This window comes from Mastacembelus armatus, chromosome 7 (genome assembly GCF_900324485.2).
Source record: "Mastacembelus armatus chromosome 7, fMasArm1.2, whole genome shotgun sequence".
NCBI lineage: Eukaryota > Metazoa > Chordata > Actinopteri > Synbranchiformes > Mastacembelidae > Mastacembelus > Mastacembelus armatus.
Genome location: NC_046639.1, coordinates 16,202,214 through 16,221,060, shown reverse-complemented (window position 1 = coordinate 16,221,060; position 18,847 = coordinate 16,202,214). Strand labels below are relative to the sequence as shown.

Here is an 18,847-nt window from a genome sequence, read left to right as displayed (position 1 = left end):
GCTGAGATAAACAAACGGCACATGTCAAATGCAGGATTTCATGTTCACGATTTACAATGAAGAACTTAAACAACAGTCTGTGTTCATAAAACAACTTAAGCACAAATTACCTTACTGTGAGGTAGGTCTGCTGTCTCTAAGCAGAAGTTGATACCAAATCGATACCCTATAGTCACACCCAGGCGTTTTATTTTGTGGCAGTCAATGTGAAGGGAGTTTAAATAGTATTTCTGCTACTGTTTGGATACTGTTGTGTTACTTAAATAGCCTCTTATAACTAAATGAGTGCTAGTATAGAGTTTATTTTTATAAGCTACCTGTAACTCTATCAATTCCATAAAAAATAGAAGAGACTAAATTAGCCAAGACACTTAATTATCAAATGAGTTTAAATTAGGCTTGAATAAGTTCGTTAGATCGGAGCTGTTTCAGGGAAAGTGTTCAAACTGTTTTTAGAAAGGCAAGCTTATTTGTACTGCGTGTTCCAACTAAACACTAAAAAGAATTTTACATAGGCCTAAAAGGCAATAAGGGAGGATATAAAGGAAACACAAGGCAATAAAAACACATAAATGGGGCTTTAAACGAGCAAAATAAAGTAGGTGATAAAAACAGAATTAAGTCAGAATAAACAAGAGACTGAAAATGGCAGCGTCATAAAAGTAAAAGTAAAAAGTACAGTGCGACATATGATCGAAAAGTCCTAATGCAGCGGCAAGCAAGCAAGTTTGAAGCACACCTCAAGTTGTCTCAGAGTTTGTTCTAGACATGTGGTCCATATAAACAGATTTTTGCCTCCATACCCTCTTCCTTAGAGTGTTTGTGCAGCTATTAAAATGAGAAACAGGTGAGTGTAGAATAAAGCCAGTCAAGATGTGCCCAGGCAGAAACTTTATTTCATACATATATAATCGGGGGACCCTTGTAGGAATTCCCACCACCTGGCCCGTGGATGTTGTTCTCACATGGTTCCAAGAAATGATGAATAAAAATTCGGATTCATTAGTATGTCTGCATGTTTGTAAGTAAACGCATCACTGCATACTCAAGTGAAATTTCAAATGGTGTTAAGCAAAGATTACATAACCCAAATGCAGAAAGAATATGTAACATTGCTTTTGACATGTCATTTCGTCTTCATTCTTGTATTTGTTCCACAGCAGGTGAGTTTTTGAGGGGATCATATTAAGATGCTGTTACTTCATTTCCTTAAGGAAAAGCAAGTTTTTAATAAACAGGAGAATCAAATCTCTTCAATAATGACAGAGGAGGAAGCATTAGCAATATATGTCCATCCTTAGCTCGCATTTGTAGAGTTGACTGCCAAAATTATTATGTCTTTTAGGAGCATTTAATAACTTTATAACTTTTTCATAACAGTTAAAAAGCAACACAACTCTTCAGTTTGAGGTTTGTGGGGGATAAAATCCTCATTAAACAGCTTTTCACTGTTTAACAAGTTTCTATTTGAAGGTTGTTAAAAAGTTTAGCGAGCTAATTGTTTTAATCTAAACTAGACTTCAAATATTCTGAGGCAGCACACATGCCCACGTTTCTTCCTTTGTGACAGTTTTCCTTTATTGAGCTGTCCATGCTGATTGCGAAGATTTAAAGAGGGATTTGACTCACTGCAGTGTTGTGCTGTATAATTGTTCTATTTTTGGACAAAAGAACATTTTCGCCCCTGGGTCCAGCACACTGCAGTGTATGTGGTTGCCATTATAGTTTTGTTTCTGTAACTTCTCAAAAGCTCCATTTAATTGAAGATCACACAGCAGAGCAAGGCTTATATGTATATACATACATACATACACACACACACACACACACACACACACACACACACACAACAGGGCCTTGGGGATATGATGTATGAAAATTTTAAGCTAGGGATTTTAAACTAGGGGATTTAGGACCAAAGTAATGTTGAATCTGCAGTGTGCACTTTTAAACACACATCTATCACATGGTTTCGCGTTCTTGGATTATAATTGGTTGCTGAATCCTACTAACATTTATGAAATCTGTGGTGATATTTTAAAGATTGACCTTTGAGGCAATTAGTTTCAATTCTCTAAACCATCTGTTTTGCCCAGTTGGGGTGTCCCTCTGATTATCACGACAGCAGGCGTCTGCCTGAAAAAGATCGGCTACGATGCATCCGAGGTGTCGGTGGGCTGGTGCTGGGTCAGGATCAGCGCTCCTGACCACATCCTGTGGATGCTGCTGACTGGAAAGATTTGGGAGTTTCTCGCTTATATCACCCTCCCTGTCCTCTACATCCTCATCAAGAGACACATCCATATAGCGGTGAGGACCAAGCCAGGTTTCTGCCTGCCAGTTGTTTCATGTAACTGCTAGTTTCTCATGCATATTCTTTTTTTTTCCCCACCTCACATTTCCAATACTGAGCATGCTCATATTTATTCTTTCTTTAATAAATCAAGGATATAGAATAAAAGTGCAATACATAAATGTATTACATCAAGTTAAAGCTAAAAAGTGGTCACTGCATACATCTATCATCCATAGATACACAGACAGAAACCTTTAGGATTTTTAATTGTCACGTAACTGGAGTTTTCAGTATCTAGGAGAAAATCAGGGGAAGAAGTTTGAAATCTCTATTTTTAACTAAAAACTAAATTGTTCTTTGACCCATAGCCTCCAAATTTGAATAAATGTTTTTGAAAACAAGCAACACATTTAAAGAAATTAAAAACTCAAAAGCCTCTTTGGCAGGCCCTGTTATTTGTTTTTATACCATTCTGCTGTCCCTGAGCAACACTTCTAATAGTTTCCACACTGTGAGAAAATGAGCTGCTATCCTTGTTGACACATCTTCTTGTTTTAATTTTTTTATTATTATTATTTTAGAGTTCCTGGTTCACTTTTTGAAAATGTTCGTATTTATTTTTCCATTATAAAATCTGATCTCATCCTGTGTACTCTGTCTGACGCAGCATGCCGCCCTCTCCGAGTACCGTCCCATTTTGCCGAACAGGCCTCTGTCCCACTCCACCTCCTTGGCTGATATGAAGCTAACACTCATTCCCATTATCTTCATCATCCTGCGCATATGGAGCACAGTGCGCTTTATATTGCTGCTAGCCGGCTCCTCGGCCAGACAGAGCCCAGTGCTGGTCACTCTACATGTGAGTGTAGACTGATGTGTGTGATTTCAAATTTAGAGGTTGCTACCAAAACACCCTTAATCAGAAATGCTATTCTATGCTTCTGTTCTCCTAATGATACCGGTTCCTCTTTTAGATTTCATTTCTTTGACTCATCATGAATGTATGACCGCACACAAGTGTGGTGTATATGTGTGCTAACATTAGTGTATGTGCTGTTGACCTTGTGATGGTGTGAGTGCACGCAGTGAAGCATGTGAATGGTCACACATCCATCATAAAAACTTCCTTTAACTACTACTACATATATGTATATATACACACAACCAGGCCTTGGGCATATGATGTGTGAAATTTTTAAACTGGGAATTTATGGCCAAAGTAATGTTGAATCTGCATTGTGCACTTTTAAACACACATGGTAGGGTCACATGGTCACATGGTTTCACGTTCTTGGATTATAATTGGCTGTTGGATTATAATTGGCTGTTGAACCCTACTAACATTTATGAAATCTGTGGTGATGTTTTTTAGAGATTGTTATCAATCACCTTTAATCAGAGATGCTATTCTGTGCTTTTCTACTCCTAATGATACCGGTTCCTGTTTTAGATTTCATTTCTTTGAGCCATCATGAGTGTATGACTGCACGCAAGTGTGGTGAATATGTGTGCTAACATTAGTGTATGTGCTTTTAAACTTGTGATGGGGTAAGTGCACGCAGTGAAGCATGTGAATGGTCACACATCCATCATAAAAACTTCCTTTAACTATACACACACAGACAACCAGACCTTGGGCATATGATGTATGAACATTTTAAACTGGGGATTAAGGATCAAAGTAATGTTGAATCTGACAAGTAGCACAATAACTTTTCAGTGTTTACACAGATCCTCTAAATAGGTTACAAATGTAGTAAAACCTCTATTCCCTAACAGTTTATTATGTCATACTGTTGCTTTGTTTGCAAAATATTATTTGACACTATAATGATACAATGATTGATAGTAACATTTTATGTATGAATAAAAAAATATATAGTTCTTTATTAGATAATATTATTAATAAGATAATTTGTGACATTCTAAGTCCATTAAAAGACGTTTTATTCCAATGGCACACATTCTATCCAACAGGGTATTGGCAACACCTTGCAGGGAGCAGCCAACTGCATCATGTTTGTGCTGTTTACTCAGCCGATCCGTGCACGCCTCTGCGCCACGCTCTGCTGCTGCTCCAAGCATCGAGCAGAGACGCAACACTCCCATGATGCCCCTCACAGGCTGCTGCCAGGAGGGGACACCTTGACACACAGAGATGAAGACAGCACCAGCCGAGCCCAGGCTGAGACATGATATTTGATTCTGTGGATCAGAAGATGGTTGACATGGAGGGAGAGGTGTGTGGGTGGTCTCCGTTCCTCGTTACAGTAAGCCCCTGCAGACAGGGTTGGTGAGTCTGCAGGTTCGTGCACAACTGTCACAAGAAAAATCACATATTTGCACTTTGGGTAATGAAGATAATGCGCCTTAATGCACACCAACATTTTGTGAAGGAGTTTGGTTTGAGTGACGGCATAAAAAGTACATGCATGTACATTTTGTACTGTAGTTTCATAGATTTTCTTTATGTGAAACTTCAAAGTGCCATTCATACTGTGTAATAGTTTTCTGTTCTGTGGTCCATCCTGTAAAGGAACTTTATTTATGATATACTATGTGGATTTACTTACATTCTAAGTTGATCACTGTAAAATTGGGTTTTCATGTTGTTCAATTCAGTATATAAATGTTGTATTTATGGGGGAAATACCCACTGGATGGATGTATTAGGGAAAATAAAACAAAAACTAAATTTGTAGTATCCTCACTTTACGTGATAAATATAACCATAAATTTGTGTGAACCCACTGTTGTTGCAGCTACTTACTGTTAACAGAAAGCTGAAGTGATAACCGCCCCAAAAAGCTGAAAGTCATAATGAAACACTGTGGGTTTCTGTGAAGAACTGTGGGCAGCTTGAGTTCATGTGTGTTAGAGTTGATTCGCAGCATGAAACTTGAAAAAGAAAATGAAAATTTGGGGTAGATACTTCAACATGTTATTCTATGTGATGTGTGATATGAGGCTTTGGGTGTGTTCTAAGTGTTTGTGTGGAGGAAACTGTTTTTAAATATGGTGAATGCAAGGACAATATGGGCACAGTCAGTCGGTGTTTAATTCACTTAGATAGGTATACCAGTTACATTAAAATATACACATTCTTCTGTAATATTGAAGTATTGATTATTAATTCTTGCCTAACGTGGTAATTGCAACATTTTTAACACAGCACTTTCATAAGCTTCAACATTTGATGTGTCACCCGCATTAACTCCACATCATTTCCGTCATTGTGGTCAGGAGGATGCATCACATGCTATCCTTCCTTCTTGAAACTGGAGCCTTTCTCACAAGCCTCACTTCTCCTTTGACCCCTGCTGTTGTTGAGTCCTGTTTGCCATACTTAGGACAAATGTTCACCAGTAGGGGTGGGGGGCTGGGGGCGGTTATGATCCCACTGATCCCCACAGGCCTCATGGCTCATTCCTCCCAATAGTTTTCTTCAGCTATTTTAAAAATTGGGTTTTAATGAGACTGTCTCTGAGACCATGAGCTGCATTCAAATAAGATTTATTACAGGTGGTGATTGTTGGGAAGGTGAGGAAAGGAGAGATTTCACCATGTTGATAGTCAATCTTCTCCTCAAAGGATTCTTGTTTGTTTGACTCTCCTCAGAGGGCGAGTGCTTAATTAGAAAGTGTTGTGTAGGTGTCGTCAAGGTAGGTGGATTTATGGATCTCGCCGATGGATTAGTAAAAGTGCAAGTGGATGATATTGTTATAATAATTCTTTATATCAGGTCACACAGACTTTTCATTGCATAACATAACATGGAAGGGTCACTGAATGAATTCACCAGGCACAGGCCTAAGGGCCCAGAGGTAAGTGGCTGTTAACATTTCTTGCAGGACATTAAATCGGACACCTAGACAGAGATGCAATATGACTATAAAATGTTGCAAACAAGAATGAAGAGAGACAAAAACAAAAATACTTAAATAAGACACAAAATCACTATATAGAAACGATGTAGCATGTCATAATAGTCATTTGTGGTCTTTTTGTGTCTCTGAGTCAGGGTGTGTTGTTTCTATGAGCTAATGGGGACATTTTACATGTCTGCAGCCCAGGGCCCATTACTCTCATAATGTCTCATAACACTGTTCTGTTATGCAGGTAGTTAATTTCTACATATCGCTTCCAGAACATGGGGACTATAAATGGTTTATACTAAAATTATTACAGGCATAAATTTACAGTTTTATTTGAGCATTTTCCTTCAGTCTAAGTTTATCCGTGGCCTAAGGTATTGGGACACAGTACTGAGGTCACTCTCTCAGGACTTTCAGTGTCAGTGGCAGAAAACCAGATCACATGTCTGGGAAAAGCAGAGGAAGTGAATGCTGTTTATGCTGATGACATCTAAAATGACCAGTAAACAGTTTTCTGTCATTGAGGTGGCAGAGGGCACTCAGAGGACTGACACTCACACTATATTTCCTGCAGGAATTAATCCACTGTGTCTGTTCTGAGATTTGGCTGACATTGATATAACTGGAGCCAGTGGAAACACTTAAGGAAGGTGTTTCTGCTCTTTCCTTAGCTGGCACTCAGCCCACTTAATTCATTAAGTTAAAGACTATCACAGGGTTTTATTGTACTGCATGGGGTGACCAGTCACATATGTGTGTGTGTGTGTGTTTTTTTTTTTTCTTTTTAAACACAGGTTGTTCATTTCGCTGTGTGGTTCTTGGAGCCAGTTCTCCCAACATCTTGTCCAACAAAAGTCAGAGCTGCAAAAGGGCATTTACTGTAGATTAAAAGTGACAGAACCATTTTTACGCATTTAACATTAAATATCAGAAACACTACACACGGTAAGAAAGTGGTTTTCTGGTTGGTTTCCATTGTGTGGTGATCAGTGGCTGAATAGTTAAGCGGTAAGCATTTAAAGTCCCGGTGGAAACGAGTTCACTTTGCACATGAACTTCACATCTGACAAGCGTTCTACTTCTTCTTTGAATGATGGGACACTAGCAACCACAAAATTAGCTCCACCAGCTGTTCAATGTGATTACTGCTACCCCTGCAACATATTGTACTTAAAGGTCCCACAGGACTTAGGTAAGAGAATGAAAATGTTTGAAGTCCATTGCTTGAGTTTGTTTTCTATATATTTTCCCTTAAATTTCCCTGGAATGCTATGATCGATACCTTTTCTTTCCAATACGGCTATCAATACAAAAATACTCTGCCTTCACAACTTCAAAACAAAAGTCCCTGTTCGCTTTTCATAGCTTTTCCCAATTCAATTTAGTATATCTCACTCTATTAACAAGCAGATTTCCTTTTTCAACAGTATTGTAGGAGTTTGGTGTTACAGGGTGTGCACAAAAAAAAAAAAAAAAAAAAAATCATTATCTCAATGTGATTTTAATTGCATTCTTCCAATGAGGCATCAGACAAACTGACTCTACCATTTGGACCTATTTTCATGTTACAAGGTTTTATTCCTCTGAGTATCTGAGCTAACCGCCAAATCTTGTAAAAACAGCACCAGCCAGAAATTCAATAAAGCACTGCCAGATGGGATTTCACTGTCATCCCACTCTATGTATTTAACTGATTAAAAGCCACCTTTGCAACCAAAATTCAGGACTAAGCTTTTTATCTGTAGGGTCTATAACATAATTTTAAATACAACATGTCATATTTTATCAGGTATAGAGATTATTGTCCCAACAGACAATTCCATTTTAAGAAAAATGTTACCTAAATGTAAATAGTCCTGTTTTTGTAGTGAGGTGTCCCCAAAAGCAAATAAGATCCAGCAAACAGGCTGAAGGATTTTGTTTTGGCAAATCAGCTCCGCATTACAGATAAGAGGCAATGCAACACGTGACCAACTGAGGACAAAGCAAACATGAAAAGATTTGCAGCTGGAGCTTTTCTGTAGAAAATTATTCTAGTCCGAAATCAGTCTGAGATTAATTTTCTTAGGTGGGAGAACAGATAAATCCTTCAAAACTTCAAACAAACAAGGATCGACGCTGAAGTCTGTCCCAGCTGTTTGTGACTTCAGCATTAAAACGTCATTTTGTACCAAAACCTCTCCTGTAATCCAACCTGCAGGTGGATAAGCTATACTCATCTAACTGATTTTTAATGGTAACATACCTCCTTTAATAATACCTTTAATCAATTCAGTTGAGGGTGCGTTGCAATAAAAAGAGAGATTTGCTTCCTGCACCTGAGAGCACAGTCAGCAACATGAAAACGATAACCAAAGCTAAGCCGTAAAACCGCTGCCATGCTCTTTGATCTCCTGTCTAAAGGGCAGACAGAACCCAGCGATGCAGTAATAACAAAGTGTGCTGGTGTTATTGCTGAAAGTGACGACAAATCCAAACACAGTCATGGCCAAGCATGAGGAATGTGTAAAGCCTGTGGAGAGGAGCGGGGTGAGTTACAGTCCAGCCGTAATTATCACATATCTGAAGTTTTAGGGTGTCTTTTCTGTGACAGTCTGCAAATGGTGTAATCATGATGGATGATGTTTGTGTGATGTCCCCTGACAGAGATTAACCGCAGTACTTGCACTGGCAACACTTATATCAGCATTTGGTTCTTCCTTCCAGTATGGATATAATGTGGCTGTGATCAACTCTCCTTCGCCGGTAACGCAAACCAGGTTACAAAAACGTTACTTTAGCACAAAAAGGTACTAAGAATGGTGTTGGTGATACTGATTTCTCTCAGCGTTGTCCTGCTCTCTTCAGTACATGCAGCGTTTCTATAACACCACCTACCTGGAGCGTTACGACAGACCGATGGAGGAGAACCTCCTGACTCTGCTGTGGTCTCTCTCTGTGTCCATGTACCCACTAGGAGGCCTATTTGGCTCTCTGATGGTGGCGCCTCTGGTCAACAAACTGGGGAGGTATCAATCTGCACTTCATGCTACTTCTAGATAGGTCACGTTTAGCATGCACTGCAAAAACAGAATTCTTGCATTGACCCCGCAACAGGAAGGGCACCCTCCTCTTCAACAACATCTTTTCCATCGTCCCTGCTGTGATGATGGGAGTCAGTGAGGTTGCCAAGTCTTATGAGATCATCATTGTGTCTAGGTTTATCGTGGGCATCTGTGCAGGTCAGGTGCTCTATTTTCAGCTGTTCAAGTTTTCTAAATGGATTAGGGAGAAGTAGCAGTTGCTTGATTTCATTTCTGCATCTTTCCCTGTCTGCAGGTCTCTCATCCAACGTGGTGCCCATGTATCTGGGCGAACTCTCTCCGAAGAACCTGAGGGGAGCCCTTGGCATCATACCACAACTCTTCATCACCATTGGCATCCTCAGTGCTCAAGTGCTAGGAATCAGAAACATACTGGGCAACAGCACAGGTACTGTTTACGGTAGTAAATGTTTGACAGATTCTATTGTGTTTTATCGAAGCAAAAGTTTTGATGATAGCTTTTCAGTTTGGTCCACTGATTAAAATAAGTGTCTCTGGGTCTCCTTTATCCAGGTTGGACCCTCATGCTGGGTTTGACTGGTATTCCTGCTGTGATAGAGCTTCTCTTGCTGCCCTTCTTCCCAGAGAGCCCCAGGTACATGCTCATTCAGAGGGGAGATGAGAAATCTGCAAAGAAAGGTGAGAAAACAGAAAAAGTGCTTCACGTGGATTGGAAGGTGGTAAATAAAAATAGCAATCAAAGATGTATATTATAATATTCTGTATGTTCGCTCGCTTTTAGCGCTGCAGCGTCTACGTGGCTCGGACAACGTGGATGCAGAACTGTGGGAGATGCGTCTGGAGGACCAGTCAGAGAAAGCAGAGGGCCGCCTGTCTGTGCTCACCCTGCTGTCCCAGCGTTCTCTTCGCTGGCAGCTGGTCTCCATCGTCGTCATGAATATGGGTCAGCAGCTGTCAGGGGTCAATGCGGTGAGTCATGCTTTGGCCTTGTCCCTAACTCCCCGATGCCCACACTACCTCTGTCACAGATATAAATACCTCGTTTAAACAACTTATATTCAAGCAGCAGATCAAATAGTCGTTGAAACCTTTGAATTGCATCCTCCTCATATCTTCAGTGCATTTCTGTCTTCCTCCTCAGATCTACTACTATGCTGATAGTATATATGCCACTGCAGGAGTCAAGCAGAATGACATCCAGTACGTCACCGTGGGAACAGGAGCGGTGAATGTCTTCATGACCATAGCTGCTGTAGGTAACCTGTTTTGTTAATGTTTGAAAAGCGTTTGAGGGGAGGAGCTGAAGCAAAGTCTATTGTTTGATCACATCAGCAGTAGACACTAGCTCCTGAAAGAGAATTTGTATTACCAGGTCTTCATCGTGGAGGCCACAGGACGGCGGCTGCTCCTCCTCTGTGGTTTTGGGATCTGCTGTGGCGCCTGTGTGCTGCTCACTGTCGCTCTCTACTTCCAGGTACCATGTGAAGGCTTTATTGTGACTTGTACACCCTCAGCATGTATATCTGCTGCTCTCTAGTGGTTCATCTTACAAGACAAAACAAAACATTGTATGTTGAATGTCAGTGTGCCTCATCAGCCACATTTGTTAGGTTTCCTATGTGTTGAATAGTTTCTTTTTCTGAATATTATATATAAATACTTTGACAAAGGTGGGAATAATATTGAAAATAATCTAACACACTATATTAAAACAGTGACCATGAGGTTAAAATTTTATTTTTGGCCCAGATTTAGGAAATGTAGCTTTTTATATACATGATCTCACAATATTTGGGTATGACAAAGTCATTTAAAAACGATTACAAATTAATCATAAAGTAATTGTATTTAACACATGGGTGCAAGAAGAATTATCTTAAACTCTAAGTGCTGGTCGTAGTGATCAGTTACATAAAAAAACATACCATAATAAACCTTCCATAATTTATTAATATAACCCACATTTCGACCACACCTGGTCTTAAATAAATACTAGTTTTGATCAACCTCATATAATCTCACATTCCAGTCTAGCATTAGAAAACGTTAATACAAATTAATATTTCTTTCATATGCACAATAACCCAGTTTTAAAGGGGAAATATGCAAGTAAGATATAGAAAAATATTAACATGGAGGCCTATATTTAGTTAGCCATAAGGACGACGGATATGGATAATATCAGGACTTAAGACTTGTGTGTGTTGGCTGCTTGACACTAGTATTAATCATCCACTATGAATGTGAACCTCCTTGAAGATTTTGTTCAGCAAAATGCCAAAAAAAATGTCTACGCTTTGATCACTCATGCAGTGTAACAGTTTAATAACACAGGGTGCGGCGAGATTGAACAAGTGAAGTAGCAGCAAAGTTTGCAAGTTAGAGGTCATCCACAGGTCAGGAGGCAGTACAGGCAAAAGCAAACAGGCAAAAATCCAAAAACACAGGCACCACAACTCGTTACAACAGGGGCCGTGCAATAGACAATGCAGAACACGAATATGACTAATGCTGCAATTACATTGTACAAGATGGATGGAAGATTCCCAGAGTTAACAAATTGTGAGCATTCACATCATCAGGAAAGTTGTGCAACTACAGACTTGGTTATAAGAAGCAATGGGAGATGAATTGCTGCTGAACAGTGGTGACACACTGAGAGGACGACTACAGGACAGGGAGGGAACTCCGAGCTCTGACACAATGAGACTAATGACTGGCAAAAAAGCGAAACAACATGCAAAAATGTTATGAATCTGCTGTTATAGAAGGATTTTATTTTAAAAAAAAAAACAGTAACTGCATCACTTTGCTACAACATATTATACATTTGGAGCTTGGTCTGGAAAATACAACGATGAGCTGACATTTCTATTTGCTGGGGTCATGGAACTGTTGAGACTTTAAAACAGAGTCTTCCAGTGCTAAACCAGCAGAGAGAGACGGTGGCCATTAGACGGAACCACAACAACCAGTGCTGCAACCCTGTAATCTCACTCATATCCAACATTTTCAGCTATCACTTTGAGCAGCAGAAAAGAAACGAATGGAGAACAGGCACGTTACACAACCACTCAATGAATCCAATAATATGGACTCCCACAGAGTGCTGAGATTTTATTACATATTGTTCCTGCTTGAATTCAATTAATACAACTTGTTTATAACAGCAATAAATGCTGGTTTGTATTGACAGGAGAGTGTGACATGGATGCCCTACGTCAGCATCGCCTGTGTCATCATCTACGTCATAGGACATGCCATAGGACCCAGTGAGTCTGACCCCACCAGTGGTTATTTACACACACAGTGATTACAACTGGGTGCTCCATTAGTTGAAGTGTTGTTTGGATGTGACTGGACATGTAATTATGTATGTTGTAAATCTGCACTGGGTTGTTTGAGACATGAGCATCCTCGCTGTGACCCTGAAGAGTGATGAAGTGTCTGCATTGTTTTGGTTGCGGTTGACCGCATCTGTGTTCTGCAGGTCCCATTCCTTATGTAGTGACCACGGAGATGTTCAGGCAGTCAGCCAGACCAGCTGCCTTCATGGTCGCAGGTTCCGTCCACTGGCTCTCCAACTTCACTGTCGGCCTAGTCTTCCCCTTCATGGAGGTTTGTTACACCTTTAAAATAAAAACTCTTACACCAACGGAGAAGTTTCATATTTTGAAAATGTTATTAGTTAAACATGTTTTTTTTTTCAAATGTAAACAACAAGCAATTCAGCAAAGTGATATTTTGCACATGGGAGGGCAATGTTTTAGTCTTTATTAGTTCAATTAGTTTGGAAGCCAGGAAATGTGACGTGTAAACCTCCATGGCATGAATAAATCTCAACAGTGAAGTAATAATACAGTGTATCTTAATAAAAGCTACATTTAGCTACTATATATAGTAGCTAAATGTCTGAAATGAAATATATTTTATATGTATATATTCGGTGATTGTGAAGGTTTTAACATGAGAGATGTGGAAGATGTATCATAATTTTATAAAAATTTAACTAAGCAATAAAATCCTTATTGAAAAATACCTGACAAATGATTATTCTGAATTGAGTGTTTTGTAATATGTGGACAGGATCTTTGAAAATTTACAATTTTTCAGTTTTCTCCTTCCATCAGTCATTTGTCTGGTCATTGTGTGTTCTCTAAATGATTGAGTAACTTAATCTTAAAGAAAAGCATCATGCTTGTCATGTTTACATTGTTACTTCATGTAAAAACCATGAGCAAATAACTCTTGTGCAAATCACACTTAACCCTCAACCTAACCCTCCAGTGCTGTTTATGTCCAACCAACTGTTTTCTGGCAAACTCTTAGTAAAATGTTTCATCTTGAGGACACCATGACCACATTTCTCCTCCTCTTTCTCCCTCCAGAGAGGCCTGGGATCCTACAGCTTTATCATTTTTTCCTTCATCTGTCTTGTCACGCTGATCTACATTTTGCTGGTGGTCCCAGAAACCAAGGGCAAGACCTTCCTGGAGATCTGCCAGATGTTCGCCAAGAGGAACAAAGTGGAGATCAAACTGGGGGATGGGGATTTACCACTGAAAGAGAGCAAAGAGAGCCTGCAGGATGCAGTGAAGGTCACAGCCTTCTGAAGAAAAATGAGCACATTCAGAGGAAAGGAAGCATTCGCTCTGGGGGGGAAGGGAGGGGGACTGAATATGTTTTAATAAAGTCTCTGTTTTTTCATTTCACAAGGAATCTTTACATAATCTTTTCATATAGTTTGTACCTGCTGTAAAAAAAAAAAAGATCTTTTTTTTCAGTGCAGGATGAAACGCTGAATCACTGCACTTCATGGAGCCTTATAGAGGTGTGTGGGTACTCGAGTCATTAAAGAAACATCTACTCACTTGTAAGCCTTTATTGATGATGCAAAGAAATGAATAAAACACAGCTGAAGCTAAGAAACATAGCTTTCACCAAATCTTGACTTACAGGTGCCTGAAAGACATTTTGTTCTTCAATATATTTGCCACAGCCAAGTTAAATGCTCACCAGCAGTGATATATTTTATTTTAAATCTCATACAAACAGAATCAGCTGAGCCATTTCAGGAACATCTGTACTGACTGTCCAGCTGCACTCCTCCATAAAGACTTAGTCCAGTGATGCCCCAGCTGAACACATTTCCCACCACGGTGCCGTTCTGCTGACATGACATCTGGTCCCGGATATCTGCCGCAGTCAGCACATAGTCCCACACGTTGATATCAGTCATCTTACCAACAAAGGCGTCTGAGTTAGAAATGCCCAGTAATCCATCCTGGTCTTTGCCCAGGATGAACACACCACCAGGACTGATTGTGTACCCACTTTTCAGATACCGCTGCTCCCCCACCATGCCATTGATCCACAGTTCTGCACCGCCCGTGTGGGATGACCAGGTAACACAGTAGTTGGTCCAGTCTTTGGACTTGAAGTTGTATGGCAGGTTGACAAACTCGTTGCCAATCCAGAGGCCCACCTCTTTTGCATCTCTGTCTTCGCTAATGGAGACCATAAGCTCATTGTCATTGCCATTGCTGGAGTAGGAGATGACAGTGTGGACCCCATCGTGCTGAGGCAGGATGTGCATGCAGACAGTGAAGGAGTCCAGATCCATGGGATGACTCAGCTGAGCCAAGCCATAGCTACCTGAATTTTTCTCCTGGTAGGTCAGCACCAGAGGAAACAGAACTTGAGAGCCTGAGGGGGAAAGAAAGCTTGAATTAAACTGACCAGCAAGAAATATCCGTCTACTTTTTATCATCCACAGCCACAAATCAGAAAATGGAAACGAAGCACTCACCTGGTCTGGTGGGCCTTTGGTTGCGCATTCCACCTGAAGGGAAGAAATACGAAACGTCACGGCAGAGTGAGTATGAGAACATTCATGTCACATTTAGCTAGCGTTAGCGGTTTTTCATAACAGCCAGCTCAGTCACCTGCATTCATGTTCTTTCCAAGAGAAGTTATCAGGCCCTCGATCCTTTGGAGCTTTGACTCAATTTCATCTTGCCGACAAAATGCTTAAAAAAAAACACAAGGTGATTGAAGATAACAAAGATTAAACGCAGGCCTTGTGAAAATGTCAAGAATAAACGATATCTTCCTGCTGCGTCATTATACATACTTCCTTTCCCAAGTCGTGGCAGGAAAGAGGACTCCACCACACGGCCGTTGAGAGGCTGAGCAATGCGGTAGTCATTCCAGAGAGTCTTATTGTCCATGTCCATCAGTGTACTCTCCAGTTTCCTGATCTGAATAGAAAAAAGATGCAGAGAAACTTGTGAAATAGCAGCAAAAAACACAAACATAGGTTGCATACCCCTAAAAATAAGAATAAAATATGTTTTTGTTTTGTTTTTTTAATTAAATTCTCTTCCTGTCTGTCTGTACCTGGTTATGTGACAGAGTGATGGGCGTATCGAACACAGTCCAGAGGATGCTCTCATAGCAGGGTGGAGTGGTGAGAGAGCCCTCGTATCTGAAGAAATGATTGAGGTTCTCGGGGAGCATGGAGCGCACGTTGAGGTTTGATATATGCATGGACTGACCTGTCAGAGTCACACGGGTGTCAAGGTCAGTTAAAGTCATCCTGTGGAGTGTGACCTCTGGAACCATTAGGAAAAACTACAAAGCTACAGATAATTATGCTGCAGAAGAAAACTGCAAGTAAACACCGATGTAAACAATGTAAGTTTTAAAGTGTTCTAAAAAGGCTTTGCACATGTTTTATAAAAAAGAATATGCATAAAATATCTTTCTATGATGTCCACAAAATATCATTTTTGGTGAGTAACCAAATGTAAACAGAATGTAAACTCCACAGAGCTTCCTTATGTCCTGTGTTGTCTTGTAATAACTCACCTGCGTACTTGATTTTGTCCAGGTTGGAGATGAAATCACTGTAGTAAGTGTTCTCAAAATGCCCATCCTGGAAATAAACCAAGGTGGTGTCAGACTCAAAGCTTAAAGGTTTAGTCAAAACAAGTGTTGAACCCTGAACTCAGGTTTTAGCTTTAAATTATTATTTTGGTTTATTATGACTTGAGACTTCTTTGTATAGATGTGGCTATAATAGTGTTGTCACCAAATTAATTAAGTAATTCATATGGTGACACTGCATGGAAGGACCGGGCCTGGAGATTTCTTCTTGAGATCCAGAGCATTCCTCTGGAAACAAGCACTCATTCAATATGCCAGCATGCAGCTGAACACCCTGCAGAGCCTTTAACCTGTCAGGATGACCAAAATGAAGCACCCTACACTTCAAAGGGGCAGCGGATAATTTAGCAATGATAATTTTTCACTACAGAGACACAACTTCCTGCAGCAGAACTGATAGTAATACATCTGAAATACTACTCACAGTCTGTGATATTGAACAGTGCCATGGTCAGATAAAGCAGAACACAGACCGTGCAATGAAAGTATTTGTGGCTTACGTACATCATAGAAAAAGGCGAGTACTGCCAGTCCGTCTTGCTTATCTCTGGCCTCAGTGAAGCTCTGGTACTTGTCAGAATTGTAATGGACAACATGGAGCTAGAAGAGAAGGTAAATGTCAAAAACAGAACAATGAATTGCTATACCAATTGAAAAACTCTGTAACAATAAAAAAGTTGTTAAAGTTTTTTTATTTTTTATTTATAAAAGTAAGTAAAATAAGGCTGGTTTCTGGGCAGCAAAGAAATATATTAGCAGGACAGTATACTGAAGCAAGCAGAAGCCTCTGTGAAATAAATTTGCCTGTGGGCAGCTCAGGAACTTAGTCACAGAGGAGGGCAAGGATCAGTTTTCACACTAAAAGATTCATCAAAGATAGTTCTGCTTTGCTTATTAACAAAATGAATTCCAGGAACTACATACTTCCATCTTGTTATTATGATTCATCGGAGTTTCTTTCAAAAGTTTTTTTTTTTTTTTTTTTTTGCTTTCGATTTTAATGTTTGTTTTTTTCAGCTGACCTCTGCCATGTAACGGATGCCATCTATGGTGTGTTCTGCTCCGCTGGCCTCGAGGTCCCAGCCGCCCCAGTGCAAGTGCATCTGGACAGCTGTGTATTTTCCTGGAAGGCCTTTGGTGATCATCATCGTGGGAGGCAAGTCGATTTGAACTGATGGAAACATACAATACAAATAAAGATATTTAACTGTTGTAGCGTTTTCTCTGTTTTATCCATTTCACATCCATTGGTTTCCATTTATTTCCATGTGATCCAACACAATAAATATAAAGCATGCAAGATATTTTATGAACTTTGAAGTAAGAAATAAAATAAAATCAGAAAATGCATAACTTGCATAAAAGCATAAAATGCTGACGTGGATTATACCACACAGAAATGATGAAAACCAGTAGCTGACTGAAGAGCAGGAAAGAAAAATCTTGAAAATGTGAAACAAAACCTACAGGACAGGTTTGATCAGAAGATCAGTGACATGGCTCTTCAACTCAAAGTTTATATTAAGGTGAAGTCATTCTCATAATGCTGTTTTACCCGAGTGCCCGTTGTTGGACATGAGAAAATTCCCTTTCTGAGCATCATATCCGCTGAGCTCCAGTTTTGACATGTCTGGATTGTGTTTCACTTTGCGCCGCTGGATGTCGATCGGGGACTGCTTCTTGCCGCCACATGCCGGGTACTGGTTTGGCCAGTGCATTTGGTCCAAAGCTCCCTCTGTGTGTAGAAAATCAAAGCGTGAAAATTTGTATAACACTGTAAAAAATCACCGATCGATATATATATAAACGCATTGACCCCGATTAGAATACTGTTTTATTCGTTCTTGTTTGTGGAGGCTGTTGCTTAAACCGGCATGCACAAGACTTGCAGCCGATCTATAATATCCTCTACTATTCTCTTGCAAATTATTTACATGTCTTCTAGTCTTCGCAAGCTCTTGATTTAATTTGCATGATATCTAGTGCGTCCTAGGTATTTTGCCAATGCAGCGCGCGTCACACAGAAAAACCCAGTTGGTAAATAATTCTGCAGAATGTCGGATAATAATAGGCAAAATAGTCTAAAATAAGCTTGAATCGAGTTAGAAAAGGTGCTGCGTCTTCGTCATGTAAGAACGCCAAAGCAAATTCGTGATGGACAGGTTGTCGCGCAAGTTTTTACGCATCAAACAGCTGCAAATTCAATCTGGCTTGGTCACTTTTAGCGTTTCTTTAGCTGAAACGACATGTATTTAAAAGGGCATAATATGATGTAGTGAAACCAGAAAGCCTACCTGTGTATGTCCAGTGTATTCCATCATGAGGAATATCAGCGCTGACCATACAGACCAAAAGAGCAGAGAAAAACACGCAGAAGTCCATCGCTGCGTCCTTGATCCCTTCTCGCAGGCTACTGATACTTGTCTCTCTGTATTTAAACTGTTAATGAAGGGAGGTGTTGAAACATCTACTGAAAACGCCCAGACTGCTTCCCAACGGGAGCCAGATGACGGGGGGGGGGGGGGGGGGGCTCTTACTAAGTAACCTGACGTGTTTTAAAACAATGCTTAGCCTCCTAAAACAACATGTGGAAAAAAAAGCACAGACTGTTGCCCGCAGGTTGTTTTTATTCTCACTGCCAAATTAAGGCTGCAGGTAAACATGTGAAGTAAATTTCATTCAAG

General features: G+C 40.0%; 3 protein-coding genes across 4 annotated transcripts in view; 2 read left to right on the top strand and 1 right to left on the bottom strand.

Moving 5' to 3' along the window:
- The window catches only part of gpr157 (G protein-coupled receptor 157), a 6,755-nt gene extending 1,347 nt beyond the window's left edge, over positions 1–5,408 (top strand). The window contains exons 2-4 of the mRNA XM_026332795.2: positions 2,097–2,310; positions 2,964–3,155; positions 4,274–5,408. Coding sequence (XP_026188580.1) covers positions 2,097–2,310; positions 2,964–3,155; positions 4,274–4,492 — 625 coding nt within the window. The 3' untranslated portion in view covers positions 4,493–5,408. The remainder of the gene's footprint in view (positions 1–2,096; positions 2,311–2,963; positions 3,156–4,273) is intronic.
- An 856-nt stretch (positions 5,409–6,264) lies between these two features.
- Positions 6,265–13,963, top strand: slc2a5 (solute carrier family 2 member 5). 2 transcript variants are annotated; one of them, XM_026333573.2, is made up of 13 exons: positions 6,265–7,363; positions 8,575–8,700; positions 8,818–8,916; positions 9,019–9,179; positions 9,268–9,392; positions 9,490–9,642; positions 9,768–9,893; positions 9,997–10,184; positions 10,357–10,467; positions 10,588–10,689; positions 12,412–12,487; positions 12,706–12,833; positions 13,604–13,828. In XM_026333573.2, the coding sequence occupies exons 2-13, from the start codon at positions 8,656–8,658 to the stop codon at positions 13,826–13,828; spliced, it is 1,539 nt and encodes a 512-aa protein (XP_026189358.1). In that variant the 5' UTR covers positions 6,265–7,363; positions 8,575–8,655. The 2 variants fall into 2 exon arrangements, with proteins under 2 accessions (XP_026189358.1, XP_026189359.1); XM_026333574.1 differs by lacking the exon at positions 6,265–7,363 and having other exon boundaries at positions 8,656–8,700; positions 13,604–13,963.
- Positions 13,964–14,082: 119 nt separating this feature from the next.
- On the bottom strand, positions 14,083–18,615 carry ca6 (carbonic anhydrase VI). The gene is made up of 10 exons (XM_026333572.1): positions 18,458–18,615; positions 17,719–17,898; positions 17,186–17,334; positions 16,668–16,763; positions 16,086–16,152; positions 15,615–15,772; positions 15,349–15,475; positions 15,161–15,244; positions 15,025–15,057; positions 14,083–14,921 (listed from the first exon to the last, which is right to left on the bottom strand). Exons 1-10 carry the CDS (start codon positions 18,543–18,545, stop codon positions 14,287–14,289), a joined length of 1,617 nt encoding a protein of 538 aa, XP_026189357.1. The 5' UTR covers positions 18,546–18,615; the 3' UTR covers positions 14,083–14,286.
- Between the last annotated feature and the right edge of the window lie 232 nt (positions 18,616–18,847).

Excerpts from the sequence above, each read along its gene's own strand:
- slc2a5 (XM_026333574.1), top strand. The coding sequence starts at position 8,656 with ATGGCCAAGCATGAGGAATGTGTAAAGCCTGTGGAGAGGAGCGGG. Across the intron at positions 10,468-10,587 it reads TCTTCATGACCATAGCTGCT|GTCTTCATCGTGGAGGCCAC; the intron begins GTAGGTAACCTG and ends TTGTATTACCAG. Across the intron at positions 10,690-12,411 it reads CTGTCGCTCTCTACTTCCAG|GAGAGTGTGACATGGATGCC; the intron begins GTACCATGTGAA and ends TTGTATTGACAG.
- ca6 (XM_026333572.1), bottom strand. The coding sequence starts at position 18,545 with ATGGACTTCTGCGTGTTTTTCTCTGCTCTTTTGGTCTGTATGGTCAGC. Across the intron at positions 17,335-17,718 it reads GTCCAACAACGGGCACTCGG|TTCAAATCGACTTGCCTCCC; the intron begins GTAAAACAGCAT and ends TGTTTCCATCAG. Across the intron at positions 15,773-16,085 it reads GGACAAAATCAAGTACGCAG|GTCAGTCCATGCATATATCA; the intron begins GTGAGTTATTAC and ends TGACTCTGACAG.